Source organism: Rhinopithecus roxellana, chromosome 19, assembly GCF_007565055.1.
Source record: "Rhinopithecus roxellana isolate Shanxi Qingling chromosome 19, ASM756505v1, whole genome shotgun sequence".
In the NCBI taxonomy this organism is placed as follows: domain Eukaryota; kingdom Metazoa; phylum Chordata; class Mammalia; order Primates; family Cercopithecidae; genus Rhinopithecus; species Rhinopithecus roxellana.
Genome location: NC_044567.1, coordinates 70,055,777 through 70,074,945, shown reverse-complemented (window position 1 = coordinate 70,074,945; position 19,169 = coordinate 70,055,777). Strand labels below are relative to the sequence as shown.

The 19,169-nt window shown below is 49.6% G+C and overlaps 1 protein-coding gene across 1 annotated transcript in view; it reads right to left on the bottom strand.

Moving 5' to 3' along the window:
• The window catches only part of DNAH2 (dynein axonemal heavy chain 2), a 122,095-nt gene that overhangs the window by 2,892 nt on the left and 100,034 nt on the right, over nt 1-19,169 (bottom strand). Inside the window, 16 exon segments of the mRNA XM_030923652.1 lie at nt 123-307; nt 476-667; nt 6,951-7,141; nt 7,374-7,557; nt 7,696-7,844; nt 8,049-8,235; nt 10,369-10,495; nt 12,344-12,543; nt 12,686-12,830; nt 12,973-13,106; nt 13,463-13,611; nt 13,825-13,975; nt 14,065-14,131; nt 14,204-14,352; nt 14,498-14,623; nt 15,175-15,339. Of these exon segments, the coding sequence (XP_030779512.1) occupies nt 123-307; nt 476-667; nt 6,951-7,141; nt 7,374-7,557; nt 7,696-7,844; nt 8,049-8,235; nt 10,369-10,495; nt 12,344-12,543; nt 12,686-12,830; nt 12,973-13,106; nt 13,463-13,611; nt 13,825-13,975; nt 14,065-14,131; nt 14,204-14,352; nt 14,498-14,623; nt 15,175-15,339 (2,501 nt within the window).

Below are 19,169 nucleotides of genomic sequence, written 5' to 3'. Positions count from 1 at the left end.
TCCCACAAACTCTGTCTTCTCCCAATCTTACGTCCTCTCCTCAAACATTTCCCTCACCCCGATCCCGCCATCTGGCTGGCTTGTGACCTCTGGCTCCCTGCCCAGTGCCACCTCCCCCTCACCGGTAGAAGGGAGTTGATAGAGACTGGTCACAGAAGTAATCATTGATGTAGGTGGTCAGCAGGCGCCGGTCCCAGTCATCTGTGACATGTCCACCATAGTTGACGCCGGCAATGAGGTACTTAAGTGCATCCCAAGGTGTCTCCTCGTACTCATCCAGATAGAGGCTCAGCAAGTTCTCTGACACCTAGGCATGGTCCCAACCCAAGCCCCCATTCCCACAGAGTTATGGCAGGAAATCTGCCAATGGGGCTTCAACACAGGTTTTCTGCCCATGGATAGTCCCACAGGGGAGCCATGGGGTAGGAAGTATGAGGAGAGAAGGCTGGGATGAGGACCCCTGGCTAATACAAACCTCAAAGTCAGAGTCATTGAAGCCATAGATGATGTTCCAGCCAAGCTGCAGGAACTTTTTGCGTTCAAGTAATACAGAGTGGAAGAAACAGAGTGAAAACAGCAGCTTCTTGTATTTGGCAGGTTTGGAGCAGCGGGAAAACTGTGGTTCTGACATTAGTTGGTAAAGACGTGTCATGTTGGCCTTTAGGCCCTGGGGACAATGAAATACAGAGATGGGGTGACATGCATCATACTCAGACCTGCCACTAGCACCACCATGTACAGTTGTGGAGGTTCTTCATTGCACAAAGGCACTGGCTGAAAGGGTGAGTGGAGGCTGAAATGCAGGCCTTGACCTACATGCCACAATCTGCATTCCTCCACAAGGCTGAGTGCCTTTCTCCAGTTCGCAGACAGGCACTATATGGGCTTCCGGCAGCCCTGCCTTCTTGTCCCACCACTTTTTTTTTTTTTTTTTTTTTTTTTTTTTGAGACGGAGTTTTGCTCTTGTTGCCTAGGCTGGAGTGCAATGGCGAGATCTCAGCTCCCTGCAACCTCCGCCTCCCGGGTTCAAGGGATTCTCCTGCCTCAGCCTCCGGAGTAGCTGTGATTACAGGCGCCGGCCACCATGCCTGGCCAATTTTTTGTATTTTTAGTAGAGACAGGGCTTCACTATGTTGACCAGGCTGGTCTCAAACTCCTGACCTCAAGCGATCCACCCGCCTCAGCCTCCCAAAGTGCTGGGATTACAGGTGTGAGCCACCGCACCCGGCCGTCCCACCACTTTTGATCCTCTCAGCCCTGATGTTCTCAGTGGTAGGTAGGCTAGTGCAATTTGGGGTGCCAGGAAATATGAACAAAGATAAATACATACACATGCAACTAACAAAAATGTACAGAATTGTGTGCAAAGGTTAGTGTAGATTGAAACGCCCATAATATATCATCAAGGAGGGACAGTCTATGTGACTGACGTTATTAGGCTCCATGAGCAAGCTGGGATTTGAACTAAGCCTTCCAAATGGGAAAGATATGACTAGGCTTGAGAGGAGAGTGTTGCTTTCCTGGAGATGGAAGGAGTTGAATAGAGGCACTGAGGACAGAATAAAGTGAGAGGATGAGCCTGGCTGAAGTCAAGTGCAGGTGCTCAGGTGGGAAGAGAAGGGCCATGGATAGATGGAGATGCCATAAGAATAATGGATGTCGGGCGCGGTGGCTCATGCCTGTAATCCCAGCACTTTGGGAGGCCGAGGTGGGCAGATCACAAGGTCAGGAGTTTGAGACCAGCCTGGCCAATATGGTGAAACCCCTCTCTACTAAAAATACAAAAATCAGCTAGGCGTGGTGACGCACACCTGTAGTTCCAGCTACTTGGGAGGCTGAGGCAGAAGAATTGCTTGAACCCAGGAGGCGGAGGTTTCAGTGAGCTGAGATCATGACACTGCACTCCAGCCTGGGCTACAGAGCGAGACTCTGTTTCAGAAAAAAAAAAAATTTAAAAAAAAGATGAATGTTTGAGCCATTTGGACTTGATTCAACGGGCATCATGGAGCCACTCTCTATCTTGAGTAGGACAGCGATCTGTTCCAACAGCATTTTAAAAAGACTTACCCATGACTGACAGAATGGAATAGTGAGAAATTTGAGGAATACTGGATAGCAGTAACAAAAATAATATGTGACTTTTTAAAAAAATGCCACTTATGACATCAAGATATGTCAAGTACCCAGAAATAAATCCAATTAAAATGTATGATTATTTATGGAGAAAATCACAGAATTTTAGGCCAGGCATGGTGGCTCACACCTGTAATCTCAGCACTTTGGGAGGCCAAGATGGGAGGATCACTTGAGCCTCGGAGTTTGAGACCAACCTGGGCAACATAACAAGACTCTGTCTCTATTTAAAAAAAAAAAAAAGAACATTACAGAATTTTATTAAAATAAAGAATAAATGGAGGCTGGGAACAGTGGCTCATGCCACCTGCAATCCCACTGTGCTATGATTGTACCACTGCACTTCAACCTGGGCTATAAAGCAAGACCTCTCTCTAAAAAAAAAAAAGAGGAAAAAATGAATAAATGGAGAGATATACTTACAGATTAGGAGCTTCATTGTCCTAAGGATGTCAATTTTCCCCAAATTGATCAATATAATTTTTTTTTTGTAGAACAAACGAATTCTAAAATTTATATTGGAAAATAAAAGGTCAAGAATAGCCTGAAGAAGAATAAGGTAAGAGACTGTGCCTTACCAGCTATCAAGAATTATTATAAAACTATATGGTAATTAACACTAAAATGTATCAGCACGGCACTGTGGGTTACACCTGTAATCCCAGCAGTTTGGGAGGCTGAAGCGGAGGACAGCTTAAGCCCAGGAGTCCAAGACCAGCCTGGCCAACATGGTGAAACCCAGTCTCTACCAAAAAAAAATAAAAAATTAGCCAGAGTGGTGGCACACTTCTGTAAGGTGCGGGTGGGAGGATTGCTAGAGCCTGGGAGGCGGAGGTTGCAGTGAGCCAAGATGGTGCCAGTGCACTCCAGTCTGGGCCACAGAGCGAGACTCCATCCCAAACAAACAAACAAAAAAAGACTAAAGTATTGATTCCAGGATAAAACAATTTGACCAATGAACAGAATAAAGGACCCTGAAACCCACACATATATGGAAACATGATTGAAGGCTGAGCAGGCACTACAGATCAGAAAGGTGCTTTCGTAGTATTTGAGAAGTGGTACTGGGAGAATCGGTTATCCAGGTAGAAATAAATAAAATTGGCTGGGCGCAGTGGCTGATGCCTGTAATCCCAACACTTTGGAAGGCTGAGGCGGTTGGATCACCTGAGGTCAGAAGTTCGAGACCAGCCTGGTCAACATGGTGAAACCCCGTCTCTACAAAAAATAACGAAATTAGCTGGGCAGGGTGGCAGGTGCCTGTAATCTCAGCTACTCCGGAGACAGAGGCAAGATAATCACTTGAACCCGGGAGGCGGAGATTGCCGTGAGCTGAGATTGCACCACTGCACTCCAGCCTGAGTGACAGAGCAAGACTCTGTCTCAAAAAAAAGCAAAACAAAACAAAAACAAAAGCAAACTGGACCTCTACCTGATACCACATCACAAAAGTGAATTCCAAGTGATTAAAAACTTAAATGTGAAAGTCAAATTATAAATTTTTTGGAAGGCAAGTATAGGAGAGTACTTTTACAATCTTAAAGTAAGCAAGGATTTCTTGAACAAGACAAAGGAGCACAAACCATTTAAAAAAGGAAAGATAGCTAAATTCAACCTCATAAAAATTAAGAATTCTCTTCACCAAAAAACAGCATAAAAGAGAAGAGACAAACCACAAAACACATGACTGACAAAGGATTAGGATCTAGAATATATGAAGAACTACAAAATGCGAAGAACATCATGAATGAATGTCAAGCACATAATGTTGAATGAAAAAAGCAGTTGCAGAGAAACATACATAGCAATGGTTACATTAGCAATACAAATGATAAAGTATTACGATAAAGAATCTCTAACTCCAGAGAAAAAGAAAAAAATTATAAAGAAAATGACAAATATAAGATTCAGAAGAGTGGTTTCCTCTGAGTAGGGAGAGAAAGTGATGAGACTGGGAAGAGGTACACCAGGACTTCAAAGAAAATGCTGGGATTTTTCTTTCTTAAAAGGATGATGGGCTGGGCGCGGTGGCTCACACCTGTAATCCCAGCACTTCGGAAGGTTGAGAGGGGTGGATCGCCTGAGGTCAGGAGTTCGAGACCAGCCTGGCCAACATGATGAAACTCCATCTCTACTAAAAATACAAAAATTAGCCAGGTGTGGTGGTGTGCACCTGTAATCCCAGCTACTCGGAGGCTGAGGCAGGAGAATCGCTTGAATCCGGGAGGCAGCTATTTCAGTGAGCCGAGATGGCGCCACTACACTCCAGCCTGAGTGACAGAGCGAGACGCCATATCAAAAAAAAAAAAAAAAAAAAAAAAAAAAAAAAAAAAGGATGATGGGCACACAGATATTCATGGAATCATGATTCTTTATAACTTGCATATATTTTGTAAATCTTCTTTTGTATCTACTTACTAGCTAGCTTTTAAAAAAAAAGACTGGATAGCCGGTAATCCCAGCACTTTGGGAGGCCGAGACGGGCGGATCACGAGGTCAGGAGATCGAGACCATCCTGGCTAACACGGTGAAACCCCGTCTCTACTAAAAATACAAAAAAAAAAAAACTAGCCGGGCGAGGTGGCGGGCGCCTGTAGTTCCAGCTACTCCGGAGGCTGAGGCGGGAGAATGGCGTAAACCCGGGAGGCGGAGCTTGCAGTGAGCTGAGATCTGGCCACTGCACTCCAGCCCGGGCGACAGAGCAAGACTCGGTCTCAAAAATAAAAAATAAAATAAAATAAAAATAAAATTAAAATTAAAATTAAAAAAGACTGGATAGAAGGAAGTGACCCAGGAATATACTCCAGGACTATACCCCAAACTGGCAACTGGTGGCTCTGAATACAGGGACTTTCTTATTTGAAGTAAAACTCAGGCCGGGGCCGGGCGCGGTGGCTCACGCCTGTAATCCCTGTAATCCCAGCACTTTGGGAAGCCAAGGCGGGTGGATCACCTGAGGTCAGGAGTTCAAGACCAGCCTGGCCAACATGTCGAAACCCTGTCTCTACTAAAAATGGAAAAATTAGCAGGGCGTAGTGGCGCGCACCTGTAATCCCAGCTACTCGGGTGCCTGAGACAGGAGAATTTCTTGAACATGGAAGGCAGAACCCAGGCTGCAGTGCAATGGCACAATCTCGGCTCCCTGCAACCTCCACTTCTAGCTGGGATTATCATACCTGAACCCCATATCTCACCTTCCTGGGCTCAAGTGATCCACCTGTTTCAGCCTCCCCAAATGCTGGGATTACAGGTGTAAGCCACCACACCCGGCCTGAGCCACCATGCGTGGCCGAGACTCTTTCTAAAAATACATCCTGTCTCTAAACACAATCACATTCTGAGTCTTGGGGGTTGGGATAAAAAAGAGTGTGAAACGAATGTGCTATTGTGGTGCTGGTGTGCCAAGAAGTGCTTTGTAATCTGATGGCAATTCAGAGCTGGAACTGACTTTGGTGCTGGTGCCAGAGATGATGGGATTAGAGTTGAAATAATGAAAAGGACAATTTCACCAGGCTCGGTGGCTCAAGCCTGTAATCCCAGCACTTTGGGAGGCCGAGGCGGGCGGATCACAAGGTCAGGAGATCAAGACCATCCTGGCTAACACGGTGAAATTCTATCTCTACTAAAAATACAAAAAAGTAGCCGGGCGAGGTGGCGGGCGCCTGTAATCCCAGCTACTCGGGAGGCTGAGGCAGGAGAATGGCATGAACCTGGGAAGCGGAGCTTGCAGTGAGCCGAGATCGGGCCACTGCACTCCAGTCCGGGTGACAGAGTGAGACTCCATCTCAAAAACAAAAAGAAAAAAAAAAAGAAAGGAAAGGACAGTTTCTCCAACAACTTGTGAAAGGAGAAAATATAGAATGAGAAATATTGGGCTAGGACTGAGGGTCCCTCCCCTCTTTCGCCCTCCGCTCTTAGTCCTTAGGTCAAGGAGTAAGTATTGCAATCTGGCCACAGGCAGAGGAAAAAGAAACACAGAAGTAATAAATGGTATGTCAGAAGACAGTGGGGAAAGCAGGAGCGATGTGTCAGGGAGCCAGGGAAAGGGACAGTCAACTGTGGCAGCTGCCCCAAGTGGCCAAGGAGGGTTAAGAATGATAAAAGGCACCCATGCGTGATTCAAACAGCTCTTATCTGTTGAGGATGATACATACTGGTCCATGTGCTCTTCACAGGGTGAGCAAAAAGGATTTTGATCTTGACTAAGGGCAATGAAAAGCTACTAAAATAGTTTAAGCAGGGGTGAGTGGGTGAAGCGCAGTGACACGGCAGGTTTTAGAGGGTGGTGATGATTGCATTTGGTGATGAGCTTGTGATACTGGAGATAAAAATTTCAGTAGAGTTGGAGGAAAGGAAGGGCAAAGAGGCAGGAAGTGTGACATTCGGAAGAGAATGTAAGGAAATGGTGGGAGGCAGGAAGGTTCTGAGGTATAAAAGAATGAATTGGAGACCCATCTACCCAAACTCTAGCTCTGGAATACTTATTTACTCTTTCCGTATCTCAGTTTCCTATCTTTAAAATAGGGGTAACAGTATTCACCTTACACGATGTGTATGTGCACACATGCATATTAAACGAGTTAATAAACATAAGAAACTTAGAACAGTGCCTGGCACATGATAATCCCTCAAGAAATATTAGATATTACTATTGTGTTCCAGGAGTTTGGCACAAACAGAAGAGGAATGAGGTGGAATTTTTTGAGGACAATCAAATCAAAGCATGTTGTTGTTAGGTTGAGCCCTCTCTCTGGTTCTGGCAGGAGGTAAGGTGGACCAGATGACCCTGCTGATGCTCTTTGTCTATGACCACATACCTTTGGTGGCTCTGTGGTCATCTTGATGCTGGCCTGCAAGATTGAGATAGGGAAGTCTGGGTGGGGGCTGGAGCTGAGCCAGAGGCGGAAGGATGGATGAGGGTCCTCCACCTGCAGCTGCTCCACCAGCTTGTCCAGATTAGGCATCCAAGACAGTGACAGGTGGCAGTTTGCCAGGAACACCCAATGTCCTGCAAGGAGATGCCAGGGTCAGTGGGAATCATTTCCTAAGCCCTGCCTGTCCTCATGCTTTCCACCTGGTATTGGGGCAGGGGTGCTAGGGGGGCCGAACACTCAGATCTGCCACTTCTGGGACCCTCTGTAGAAGTGGAAGGTACAGGGACAGTAGTGTATTTGAGGTTGGCAGTTCTAAGGACAAGGACTGGGCTGAAGATGGGGGTGAAAGAAAGGATGGACACCAACCCTGAGTAACACCCTCTCGGAGGAGTCGGGCAGCGGTAGGGGCCTGGCCCTGGCCCAGGGACAGGGCGTGGAAGCGCTGGGCCATGCCTGTGTGCTCTGCCAGCTGGAGCAGGGCACTGGTGGGGTCCACACCAGGGGACAGGATGAACACGAGTGGGGATCGTGGGGTTGAATCCTCCATCACCTGCCAGAAGCACAGGTATAGCATCAGGCAGAAGGCCACATGACTGAAGTAGGAGAGAGAGATGCAGGAGACTGAAACAGAGCTAGGAAGGCAGGAAAGACCCAGGGGCCATGGAGACAAGGAAGCTGAGCCACCGACCAACTTCATATTCAGCACAGGCGGCTCGATGAAGCGGGAACCAAGGTTGGTGACGATGAAGGAGGTCACGCAGAAGGCCACGCGGTCCTGGCGCAGGGAGCGGACGATCAGCATCCGTTGTATTTCATTGCAGGCATTTTCCCACTCACCTGGGGACGAGGTGAGTCATTGCAGGGAGAGGGAGTGAGTCTGGAAGAGCGGGGAATCCAGACAACAGGGCACCTGCCGGGAATGTGCTCCGGGCCAGGAGGCCGGCACCAGCTGGCAGAGGGGATGGAGGCCAACGGGAAGGGCAGGCACGCGGCTGAATGGAGGGAAGGAGAAAGTGAGAGTGGGGTACAGATGCCTGGTACCTGGCAGCATTGCCTTCTCCGGGGCAGCACTGGTATACCACAGGTGCCAGTCACGAGGGTACTGCTCAAAGGAGTTCATGAGTCCGTGGAAGTTGGTCAGTTTGTCTAGCTCTGTGATGTTATCCCAGTAGGCATCTGCAAGCCAGCTAGTGCATGGGTTGTCCATTTGGCCCTCCCGATCCAGGACCTGGTGGGAGAGGGGGAAAAAGAAAGGGATTGACTTGGGAATACTTCAAAAGAAGAGTGATCTTTTTCTCCTCTCTTTCTCTCTCTCTCTCTCTCTCTGTTTCTCTCTCTCTCGGTGGGAAAGCCAAAATGGAGGGTTTTTTTGTTTTGTTTTGTTTTTCGTTTTTTTTTTTTGTTTTTTTTTTTTTTTTTTTGAGATGGAGTCTCGTTCTTGTCACCTAGGCCAGAGTGCAATGGCACAATCTCGGCTCACTGCAACCTCTGACCCCCCGGTTCAAGCTATTCTCCTGCCTCAGGCTCCGGAATAGCTGAGATTACAGGTGCACAACATCACACCCAGCTAATTATTGTATTTTTAGTACAGATGGGGTTTCACCGTGTTGACCAGGCTGGTCTTGAACTCCTGATCTCAGGTGACCCACCCTCTTCGGCCTCCCAAAGTGCTGGGGTTACAGGTGTGAGCCACTGCGCCCAGCCCAAAATGGGTTTTGTATGAGAGTGAAGAGATGAATACAGGGATCCTGGGGAATAAACGTGAGGGTCTAGGACTCAGACCCTGCCCTTAGCCCTCACAGTTCAAATTTAGGAGGCTGGCGCCCTCTGCTGGTTGCCTGGTAATAATGTCTCCAACCTAATGACTTCTTGGTAGCCTCGCCTTCACGGAAGCACAAACTGTTTACTCATTCATTCGCTCACTCGCTTATTCATTCTTCTTAACAAACATTTATTGTTTGCCAACTATGCATTTTAGTCACTGGGATGCATTACTGAGCAAAATGGAAAATATCTCTGCCCTTGGGGATTTTGTTTTCTAACATGGGATTGTGAACTCATGGGCAGATTATGAACCAAAAACGTAACAAATAAGTAAATTATCTAGTATAGCAAAGATGGCAGTGCTATGGAAAAATAGGATACTCTGAGGAGGGTAAGGGAGACTGGTTGTATTGAGGGGGAGTTTGAAGTATAAATAAGAAGATCAAGGTCGCATTGAGGTGAGGTTTGAAGGAGATGAGAGACGGCCAGGTGCACACGCCGGGCAGTAGGCTTCCAGCAGAAGGCACAGCCATGCGAAGGCCCCGAGGTGAGACGTGCCAGGGGGGTTGGGGAGGGCAATGAGGCCTGCGTGGCTGGAGTGGAGTGGGGGCTGTGTGGTGGGAGGTGGCACCTGCCATGGGGAGCCAGTCACAATGGCATCCACTTTAAAAGGACCTCTCAGGCCTGGGCAAAGTGGTTCACATCTATAATCCCAGCACTTTGGGAGGCTGAGGTGGGAGGATCACTTGAGCCCAGGAGTTCAAGATCAGCCTAGGCAACATGGTGGGACGCCGCCTCTACAAAAACTACAAAAATTAGCCAGGCGTGGTGGCACAGGCCTGTAGTCCCAGCTATTCCAGAGGCTAAGGTGGGAGGATGGCTTGAGCCCGGGAGGGCGAGGCTGCAGTGAGCCAAGATCACTGCCCCTGCAGTCCAGCCTGAGTGACAGAGTGTGACTTCTCTGGTTGCTGTGTTGAGGGTTTGGCATGAGAGGTGGGAAGTAAAGGTGGGAAAAGTAAAGAAAATGTTGTCTAGGAGGGCGGGAGAGTGCAGCATGGTTGTCCAGAAGCCTTAAGGGCCTCCTTGGGGTTCATGATCATGGACTTAAAGCGAGTTCAGTCACTGTGGATGTGTTCTTCTCCGGCCATGTTCAGTGCACGGGCCATGCAGGGACAGAGGGGCAGAGGAGCTGGATCTAGCCAGAGTGATAGATGTGACAGAGAGAGGAGGAAAACGGGGCTTGAGGAGCCTGTGAGGGAGAGATTGTGAGGGCGACCATGGAACTCAGGCTGGGGAAGGAGTGCCTTGAAAGGCAGTAAAAAAAGTGGCAAAATCAGGCTAATCTGTGGGTCACAGGTGAGACATGCCACAAAGCCCAGCCTGTGCTGAGTGCAAGGGGGCACATAGCAAGTCACCCTGGGGAGGAGTCACCTCCCCAGGGAGCTCACCATGCACCTGATGCTGGCCTGGATTTTCTCAGCTCACTCACTGATGCCGTGGGCCTGACCCTCTGGGTCTGGAGTCCTTGACACAGTTGACCTTGACCATCCCCAACCTTGACCATCCCATCCTGGGATGTGCTCTCTGCCCAACTCACCACACCCCCACGTAGAAAGAAGTTGTATTCATCCATGTTGAGCTTGCCAGAAGTCTCCAATATTTTGGCACACATATGAAAACTGAATAGTAGTTTGTGACGTTCAAAAAGGGTACGGCAGGTGTACCTGGGAGAAAGGCAGAGAGGAGGGAGGGGCAGGATGGAATGGGGGCTGATGCTCCACACGAATGCTATGATCCTACTGTCACACAGCCTCACACAGAGGACCTCACCAGCCTCTAATCCTAACCTGGAAACAGCCAAGGACTCAGGGGCCTAGAGATAATAATTTCCCAGAGTTCACTTATTATTATTATTATTATTATTATTACTTTTTGAGACTGAGTTTCACTCTTGTCACCCAGGCTGGAGTACAATGGCACGATCTCGGCTCACTGCAGCCTCCGCCTCCCAGGTTCAAGCAATTCTCCTGCCTCACCCTCCCAAGTAGCTGGGATTACAGGTGTCCATCACCACGCCTGGCTAATTTTTGTATTTTTAGTAGAGACAGGGTTTTACCATGTTGGCCAGGCTGGTCTTGAACTCCTGACCTCAGGTGATCTGCCCACCTCAGCCTCCCAAAGTGCTGGGATTACAGGAGTGAGCCAACGTGCCCAGCCATTCACTTATAATTAGTCATTCAGTTCCATTAAAAAAACGGAACATTCATTATTCCCCTACTATCTTGCCAGGCACTTGGCTAGGTCCTGAAGACACAAAGATGAATAAGCTGCAGTCTCGGAGAGGACAGAGAAGCTATTGGTTATGATGTCCCTGCCTGCTGGACTCAGGGGAGGTTTCCGAGAGGAGCTGCTCCAAGGTGCAGCAGAGTTTTCCGGTGACATGGGAGAGGCAGAGAGGTCACAGCATCAGCAAAAGCACGAGATGGGCACAGCATGCAGGGCAGTCAGGGATGCTCAGGCACCCAGTGCAAGGTGGGAAAGGTGAGGCTGAAGCAGGAGAAGGCCAGGTCATGAGGGCTTTCGTGAGCCACCGGGATCAAGCAACCAACCACTGGCAGTCAGACCCGGGAAGCAGCATGGTCGGGTTTGCTCAGGTGGGCAATGCAGAAGGGTAGGTTGAGAGGGAGTGGGTAGAGGCAGGAGGACCTCTAGGAGACCATTGTGCAACTCAGAAAAAAGGATCACCAGGGCCAGAACTAAAGTACAGCCAAGCAGTGGGAAGATGGGGAGGGAACAGTTTGCAGAAATATTCATGAACAAAACCTGGTGACTGCTTTGAAAGGGAAGAGTCAAGGATAGCTCCCAGTTTTTGCCAGGCATGGCGGCTCACGCCTGTAATCCCAACACCGTGGGAGACCATGGCAGAAGGATCCCTTGAGCTCAGGAGTTGGAGACAAGCCAGGGCAACAACATAGGGAGACCCTGTCTGTACAAATAAAAATTATAAAAAATAAAGGATAACTCCCCATTTCTGGCTTGGGTGACTGGGTTGTGGGCGTTGGTGCCATCTAAGGATGAGGACCCTGAAGAGGGAAGAGAATGAGTTGGATCTGAAGCGAGTTGAGCTTGAAGGGTCTGTGGGATGTCAGGGTAGAGAAGTCCAGTTCCTTGCTGCTCAAATGTGATCCACAGACCAGGAGGAGTGGCAGCCCCTGGGAGCTTGTTGGAGTTGCAGAACCCCAGGCCCCACCCCAGACCTGCCAAATCCCAACCGGTATTTTCACAAGATTGCCAGCGCGCTACCTGCCCGTTAACATTTGGGCAGTGCTGGTATCGCCAACAGTTGTGTAGACAAGTCCAGTGCTCAAGGGAGGGCTACAGACAGAAGATGGGGAATCGTCGGCCCACAGGTGATGGTTAAGCCATGGGAGCCAGGAGCTACCGGGAGGACGTGTGCCGAGGGACAGCGGCAGGCTGAGATCCGCGGCATGGGAAAGCATGAAGGCGCAGTGGCCAGAAGAACCACAGCCACTCGGCCTCCGGGCTGGGGCATACTGGGGGCACCCTCAGACCTGTAGACAGCATAGGTGTGGTAGTCATTCAGGTAGTCAATGCGGTCCTCCAGCTTATTGCTGCGGTGGCTCTTGTCGATGCTGAGGATGAAGAGGCTGATGTAGGCATCCAGTGAGAACTGGTACATGGGGTCGATGCAGCCCATATCATTGAGCACGAAGAAGAGGATTGATGCCCGCTGGGCACACGGGCGGTAAGCCTGCCAGCGGGGAGTGGAATCAGGGCCACCGAGGGACATGGCAGGGAGCAGGGGCTCAGGCAAGGAGGCGTCTCGAGCCGCCATGATGGAGTTGCATCTTGGATGGCTGGCGGGAGGCAGGGCTGGAGGGCCGGGAGCTTACCTCCCGGGCCAAGTCAATGTTGATCTCTGTGGTCTCACTGGTCTCCAGCTGTTCAGTCACCTCTGTGGCCGTGATCTTGGAGGTCTGTAGCGTGTTCACCAGCTGCACGTCATCCAGCAGGGAGCCGGTGGCCTCATTCAGCAGCCTAGGGGGAGGCCCAGAGGCACATGGAGCAAGGGGTTAGGGGGACCAGGCTCCCTGGGATGCTGTGGTGCCTGGGGTAGACTGGGTGGAGGCTGGCTGGGAGTAGACCTGTGGGGCGGTGGGAGGGGGAGGCAGGGCCTCACCGCAGGATCTCATCCTCCAGCTCCTTGAGCTTCCTCTTGCCAGCCGCGATGTTGATGACCAGTGAGTCCTTCTGCTCCTCCAGCTCAGGCCGCTCCTTCCTCACCACAATGCCCAGCAGCTGGGCCTCCAGGCCCTGGGGCATCAGCACTCACAGTGAGGGGCTCTCACCCCTTTTTTTTTTATTTTTTGAGACGGAGTCTTGCTCTGTCGCCCAGGCTGGAGTGCAGTGGCTGGTTCTCAGCTCACTGCAAGCTCCGCCTCCTGGGTTTATGCCATTCTCCTGCCTCAGCCTCCGAGTAGCTGGGACTACAGGCACCCGCCACCTCGCCCGGCTAGCTCTCATCCCTTTGACCTTCACCTTCCTCATCCCTTTCCACCTCAAAAGACCCCTCATCCTCAGCTGCCCAACACAAGCTTATCCCTTTTCTCAATCCTTCCCAACTCTTCCTGCTTCACCCTAGCTCAATCTGGACCTCAGCCTGCACCCACCTGTTCTTTAACGGCAAAGTTAACGATGGTGGTCTTGGCTGAGGTCTCTGGGCTGTAGTGGGGGTTGGAGAGCTTGGTGGTGATGTAGAAACGGAAACTGGTATTGTACTCCACCTCCTTATCGCCAATGCGCATCAACAGCCGACCACCTGCATCCACGGAAGGGTCAGGGGCAAGGACTCCATGTGACGGGTACCAGCTAACCCGTCCCCCACCGGCATCCAGGGGCAGTGACTTGGCCTGTCCTAAGGCCCCAGCCCAGGGCTGTCTGAACGGAGGGACAGGTAAGAACAGGACAGTCAGAGAGCCAGTCCTTCCCTCCCTAGCATCCCACTCAGCTGGTCTTGGGGACTTGTCCTGACCGATTCGGGCTACAGATTTGTTGAGCACGGGGTTGAGTGTGGGGTCCAGATATTCCTGCACATTCTGAAGTAGCACAGGGTATCCAAACTGAATGGCGTTTTCTAGGATTCGCAGGTAATCGCTCATCTGCAGGTCAATGATCTTCAGGCCCTAGAGAGCAAGGGGGAAGGTAAAGGAACACTGCGGGAGAGGTGGGGCCTCAGGAAGAGGGGGACTAATCCGGCCCCCCAGCCTCACACCTGGCCTCCTTCCATGTTCTTAATCCATTTCAGGGCCTGGGCCTGAGGGTCGATCATCAGCGCCCACCTGGAGGGGGAGTACAGGTCAGAGGCGAGGCCGTCTCTCCCGTGCCGCCCCCACGCCCAGCAGCACCCTTACCTGTTGCCTCGGGTGACGATGATGCCGTTCTCTGTGGAGAAGGCATCTGAGGGCAACCCTTGGATGTTCCAGTCCCGGACTTTGGTAGGATTGGACAGGAAGTTATCAATGGCAAAGGAAGGGGAGCAAGGAACCTGAAGCTCCCAGATCTAAGGAGAGAAAAGCCCCAAGCTTTAACTTGAAGAGCTGAGCCCAGCAGCCCCTGCATCTTCACGGTATCTCTTAATATTTCCAGAGGTCCTGCCCCCAGCCCTGGTTTCGGAGCTCGCTTATCATACCTGAGCCCCATCTCACCTTCCGGATCCAGATTTGGTTGACAATCTCATCCCGGTAGTTGGTCAGGAAGGGTCCCATGTAGGACAGGAAGGCAGCTGCCAGGAGACAGTCCCCTACCAGGTAGCCCAGGTCCTCCTCCAGACCCTGGCGGACAGGAGGGAGGGTAAGCCTGCCTGGGCCCCGGCACTCTGGGAGACTCTTGGAATGCTTTTGAAGGCACGCTCCTCTGGACACTGTCTAGTTCAAAGAGGTTCTTTCCTTCCCCTAAACCTTTGCGTCCTGACAACTCTAGCCTGGTTCTAATTACTTTCGAGTTCTCTATCTCTAATGGCAATGTTTACATTCTGGTGATAAGGCCCAACCCTTTTGCAAAGCCAGGAGCTCACTGAGGGCAGAAACAAGATGTGCCATGTCTGTTTTCTCTCTGGTCGGTGGGCTACATCGAGTCCTTGTGTGTGCTTCACAGCCCTATCCAAACACTGAAGCAGATCCCTAATGGTGCAAAAAGCCTTTCCTTCCATTACTCTCACCAAAGGTGTGCAAGGGGAGGGGAAGAGCTCCCACACCTCAGTTCTTAGAGTTCCCTATACCCAGGTGTCCCGGTTTTCCCTGACTGCCCCTCAAGCTAAAAGGGATGGGTCTCTTGGAAGCGGTGAGCAGAGGGAAAGGACACCAGGGGGTATAGTCGATCTCACCTGGACTGTCTCCTCCCATCTGGCCTTCTCGCCTGCCAACCCCGACACCAGCATCCCGGCTCGCTCCAGCTTCAGCTCCATCTCTTCAGATTTCTTGCGAAGCTCCTCCTTCTGTGCCAGCTTCTCGTCGTACTGTTTCTTCAACATCTCCAGTTTCTCAGCTACCTGGGAGAGATTGGAGTATAGCGCATCAAACACAGGGCTTGCAGCCAGATGGTTCTCGTTCACATCATGACTCTGCCATTTTGTAGCTTTGTTAAATTAATCTCTTTGAGCCTCAGTTCCCTCATGTTGTAAAAGAATACCTACCCTATAGGGTTGTCGTGAAGAGTAAATTGAGATAAAATACATGTGATGAGGTGAATTTTCTTCCCCTTCCTTCCACCACCCTTTCCTAGAAACCAGAAACTACTTGGTAGTTTCTGGGTAGCTGGGTAGGGGGCAGAGATCTCTTAAAGCATAATAAAACCACACAAGAGGCAGGTGGCTCACGCCTGTAATCCCAGCACTTTGGGAGGCTGAGGCAGGCGGATCACCTGAAGTTAGGAGTTCGACACTAGCCTGATCCACATGGAGAAACCCCGTCTCTACTAAAAATACAAAATTAGCTGGGTGTGGTGGCGCATGCGTATAGTCCCAGCTACTCGGGAGACTGAGACAGGAGAATCGCTTGAACCCGGGAGGCAGAGGTTGGGGTGAGCCGAGATCGTGCCATTGCACTCCAGCCTGGGCAACAAGAGAGAAACTGTCTCAAACCAACAAACAAACAGCCACACAAGATAGATTGGCAAGTGAAGTCCAGACAGCACATAAATGACTGCCACTCCATGCCAGAGGCCATACCTAAGGTGGAACCTTGAAAAAGGAAGAAAAAGGGAGAAATGAACCCAAGAGCTGTTAGAGGGAGACTCCATTCGAGACAAAGGGCTGGCTGGGTGTGGTGGCTCATGCCTGTAATCCCAATACTTTGGCAAGGCAAGGCAGAAGGATCACTTGAGGCCAGGAGCTTGAGACCAGCCTGAGCGACATGGTGAGACCCCCACCTCTATTCAAAAATAGAAAATAAGAACAAAAATAAAAAGACAAAGGACCAAGTCCAAGGTCCCACACTAAAGATGGAGGCCTGGGCAGAGCTTTGTATACTAAAGAAACCCCTCTCAAGTCATTGCCACCTGTGGACTCTGTTGAGGTTGGAATGAATATATATATATATATTCACTGAAATCTGAAGGAGAGAACTGATAGAGCCTTGTCCCAAGATCCTGTATATGGGTATGATCCTGTATGTATATCTGACCGGCCAACAGCAGTTGTGCCTGGATACAGACTGTATCACTGTCCTCTTCATCATGAGGAATATGGGGTGGGGGGTTACACATAGCATTTACGTGATACATGTTCCCTTTCCTGCTGCCACCTCACTGGGAAAGGCAGCCCACGATCGTGGAAATAGTTCCACTACTACAAAGTAGAAGTAGCTCTGCTTTAACTGAGTGATTCTGGTAAGTTTCAACCTTTCGGAGCCTCGCCAGGGTTGCTGTGGGTAAGGGTGATGTGGGCTGTGGCATGGTGTGAGGCACACAGCAAGCAAGCCTTACCTGGCCCAAGCACTTGGAAATGGGAGAGATCACTCTCCAAAAAATATTCTTTAAAACAACGTGGAGGGCCAGGTGCGATGGCTCACGCCTGTAATCCCAGCACTTTGGGAGGCCAAGGCAGGCAGATCACGAAGTCAGGAGTTCGAGACCACCCTGACCACTATGGTGAAACCCTGTCTCTATTACAAATACAAAAATTAGGCCAGGCGCGGCGGCTCACGCCTGTAATCCCAGCATTTTGGGAGGCCAAGACGGGCGGATCACGAGGTCAGGAGATAGAGACCATCCTGGCGAACACGGTGAAACCCCGTCTCTACTAAAAAATACAAAAAACTAGCCGGGCGAGGTGGCGGGTGCCTGTAGTCCCAGCTACTCGGGAGGCTGAGACAGGAGAATGGCGTAAACCCAGGAGGCAGAGCTTGCAGTGAGCTGAGATCCGGCCACTGCACTCCAGCCTGGGCAACAGAGCGAGACTCCGTCTCAAAAAAAAAATACAAAAATTAGCCAGGCATGGTGGCAGGCGCCCGTAGTCCCGGCTACTCGGGAGGCTGAGGCAGAAGAATCGCTTGAACCCAGGAGGCGGAGGTTGCGGTGAGCCGAGATCGCGCCACTCTACTCCAGCCTGGTGACAGAGCAAGACTCCATCTCAAGAAAAAAAAAAAAAGGTGGAGATTCAAAGTGTCACCTTCCAGGGAGTCTCTGAATCTGCTGTGATTCTGGGGGCTGCCCGATAAAATAAAAACAAGTAAAAATAAAGTGTCACCTTCCAAGGACACAATGGCTTATAGGTTCAGCCTTGGTAGTGACCTGATAGACACCATTAACACCTAAAGAAAGAAGGTGTCACTCAGGAGGCACGTGGTCATCTGCCCACTCAGAGGAACATTTGCTGGGGCCTCACAAGCCAGCGGGGGTTGCGCCCCAACCCCACACGTGGGTGTCGGGTCTAACCCTGAGCCAGCCGATGCTTCAGGGGTCTTTGCTCCAACACCTGCCAGTCACCAGGATCATGTGATCCAGCCGGGCCTGCCCTCATCACCAACATTCTGATTGTAATTTCACTTCCCGTGGAGATTTGTCAATAGGGAGGTATCCAGGCTGCTCGATAGTTCTTTTCATTTTGTTTTGTTCATTTCTCTTATTTTTTTATAGACAGTTTTTTTTTTATTATTATACTTTAAGTTCTAGAGTACATGTGCACAACGTGCAGGTGTGTTACATATGTATACTTGTGCCATGTTGGTGTGCTGCACCCATCAACTCGTCAACAGTTTTTTTTTATAGACAGTTTTTTTTTATAGACAGTTCTGTTTCATCATTTATTTTATGTGCAGTGCTAGTATTGTCATTGTTTATTTCTTATACAAGAAATACATGTGGCTGGGTCTGGTGGCTCATGGCTGTAATCCCAGCACTTTGGGAGGCCGAGGCAGGCAGATCACGAGGTCAGGAGTTCGAGACCAGCCTGGCCAATCTCTCTCTCTTTTTTTTTCCTCAAAAAAAAAAAAGAAAAGAAAAGAAGAGAAATACATGCACGAGGTTAAAACCTAAATGACGTAAAAGAGGTTACAGGAAAAGTAGCATCTAGACCATCTTTCCCACAGCCAGACTTCTTCCTCTGAGGCAAACGACTTTGTTTGTTTGTTTATTTTGAGACAGAGTCTCGTTCTTGTCACCTAGGCCAGAGTGCAATGGCACAATCTTGGCTCACTGCAACCTCTGCCTCCTGAGTTTAAGCAATTCTCCTGCCTCAGCCTCCTGAGTAGCTGGGATTACAGGTGCGTACCACCACACCTGGCCAATTTTTGTGTTTCTAGTAGAGGTGGGGTTCACCATGTTGGCCAGGCTGGTCTCAAACTCCTGACCTCAGGTGATCCTCTGGCCTCGGCCTCCCAAAGTACTGGGATTACAGGCGTGAGCCACTGTGCCCAACCATGGCAAACTACTTTTTAACCACTTTTCTTTTTATTTATGCTGGTTGTTACTTCCATATCTCTGAAAAATATGCGTATGCCTCTATTTTTAAAGTATGCTCATCTCTTTGGAGCTTTAAATTTTTAAAAATTATTATGAAAAGTTTTAAACCTAGAAACACCCATCAGCTAGATTTCACAGTTAGCGTTTTGCTATATATATTTCATCTACTTGTTTTTTGCCAAAGCATCTTAAAGTAAATTTAAAACTCATGAAATCTCAAGCCTAAATACTTCATAACACATTTCTAAAAGTATAATAATAAGGACATTTTTCTGCATAACTACAACACTATTATTACACCTAATAAAATCTTGGTCATATCTCAGAAAATAATTTTTACTACCTGTGATTTTTTTTTTTTGAATAGTGAATCTATTTACATAAATCAAAATCCAAAAGGAACAAAAGTGCATATGGTGA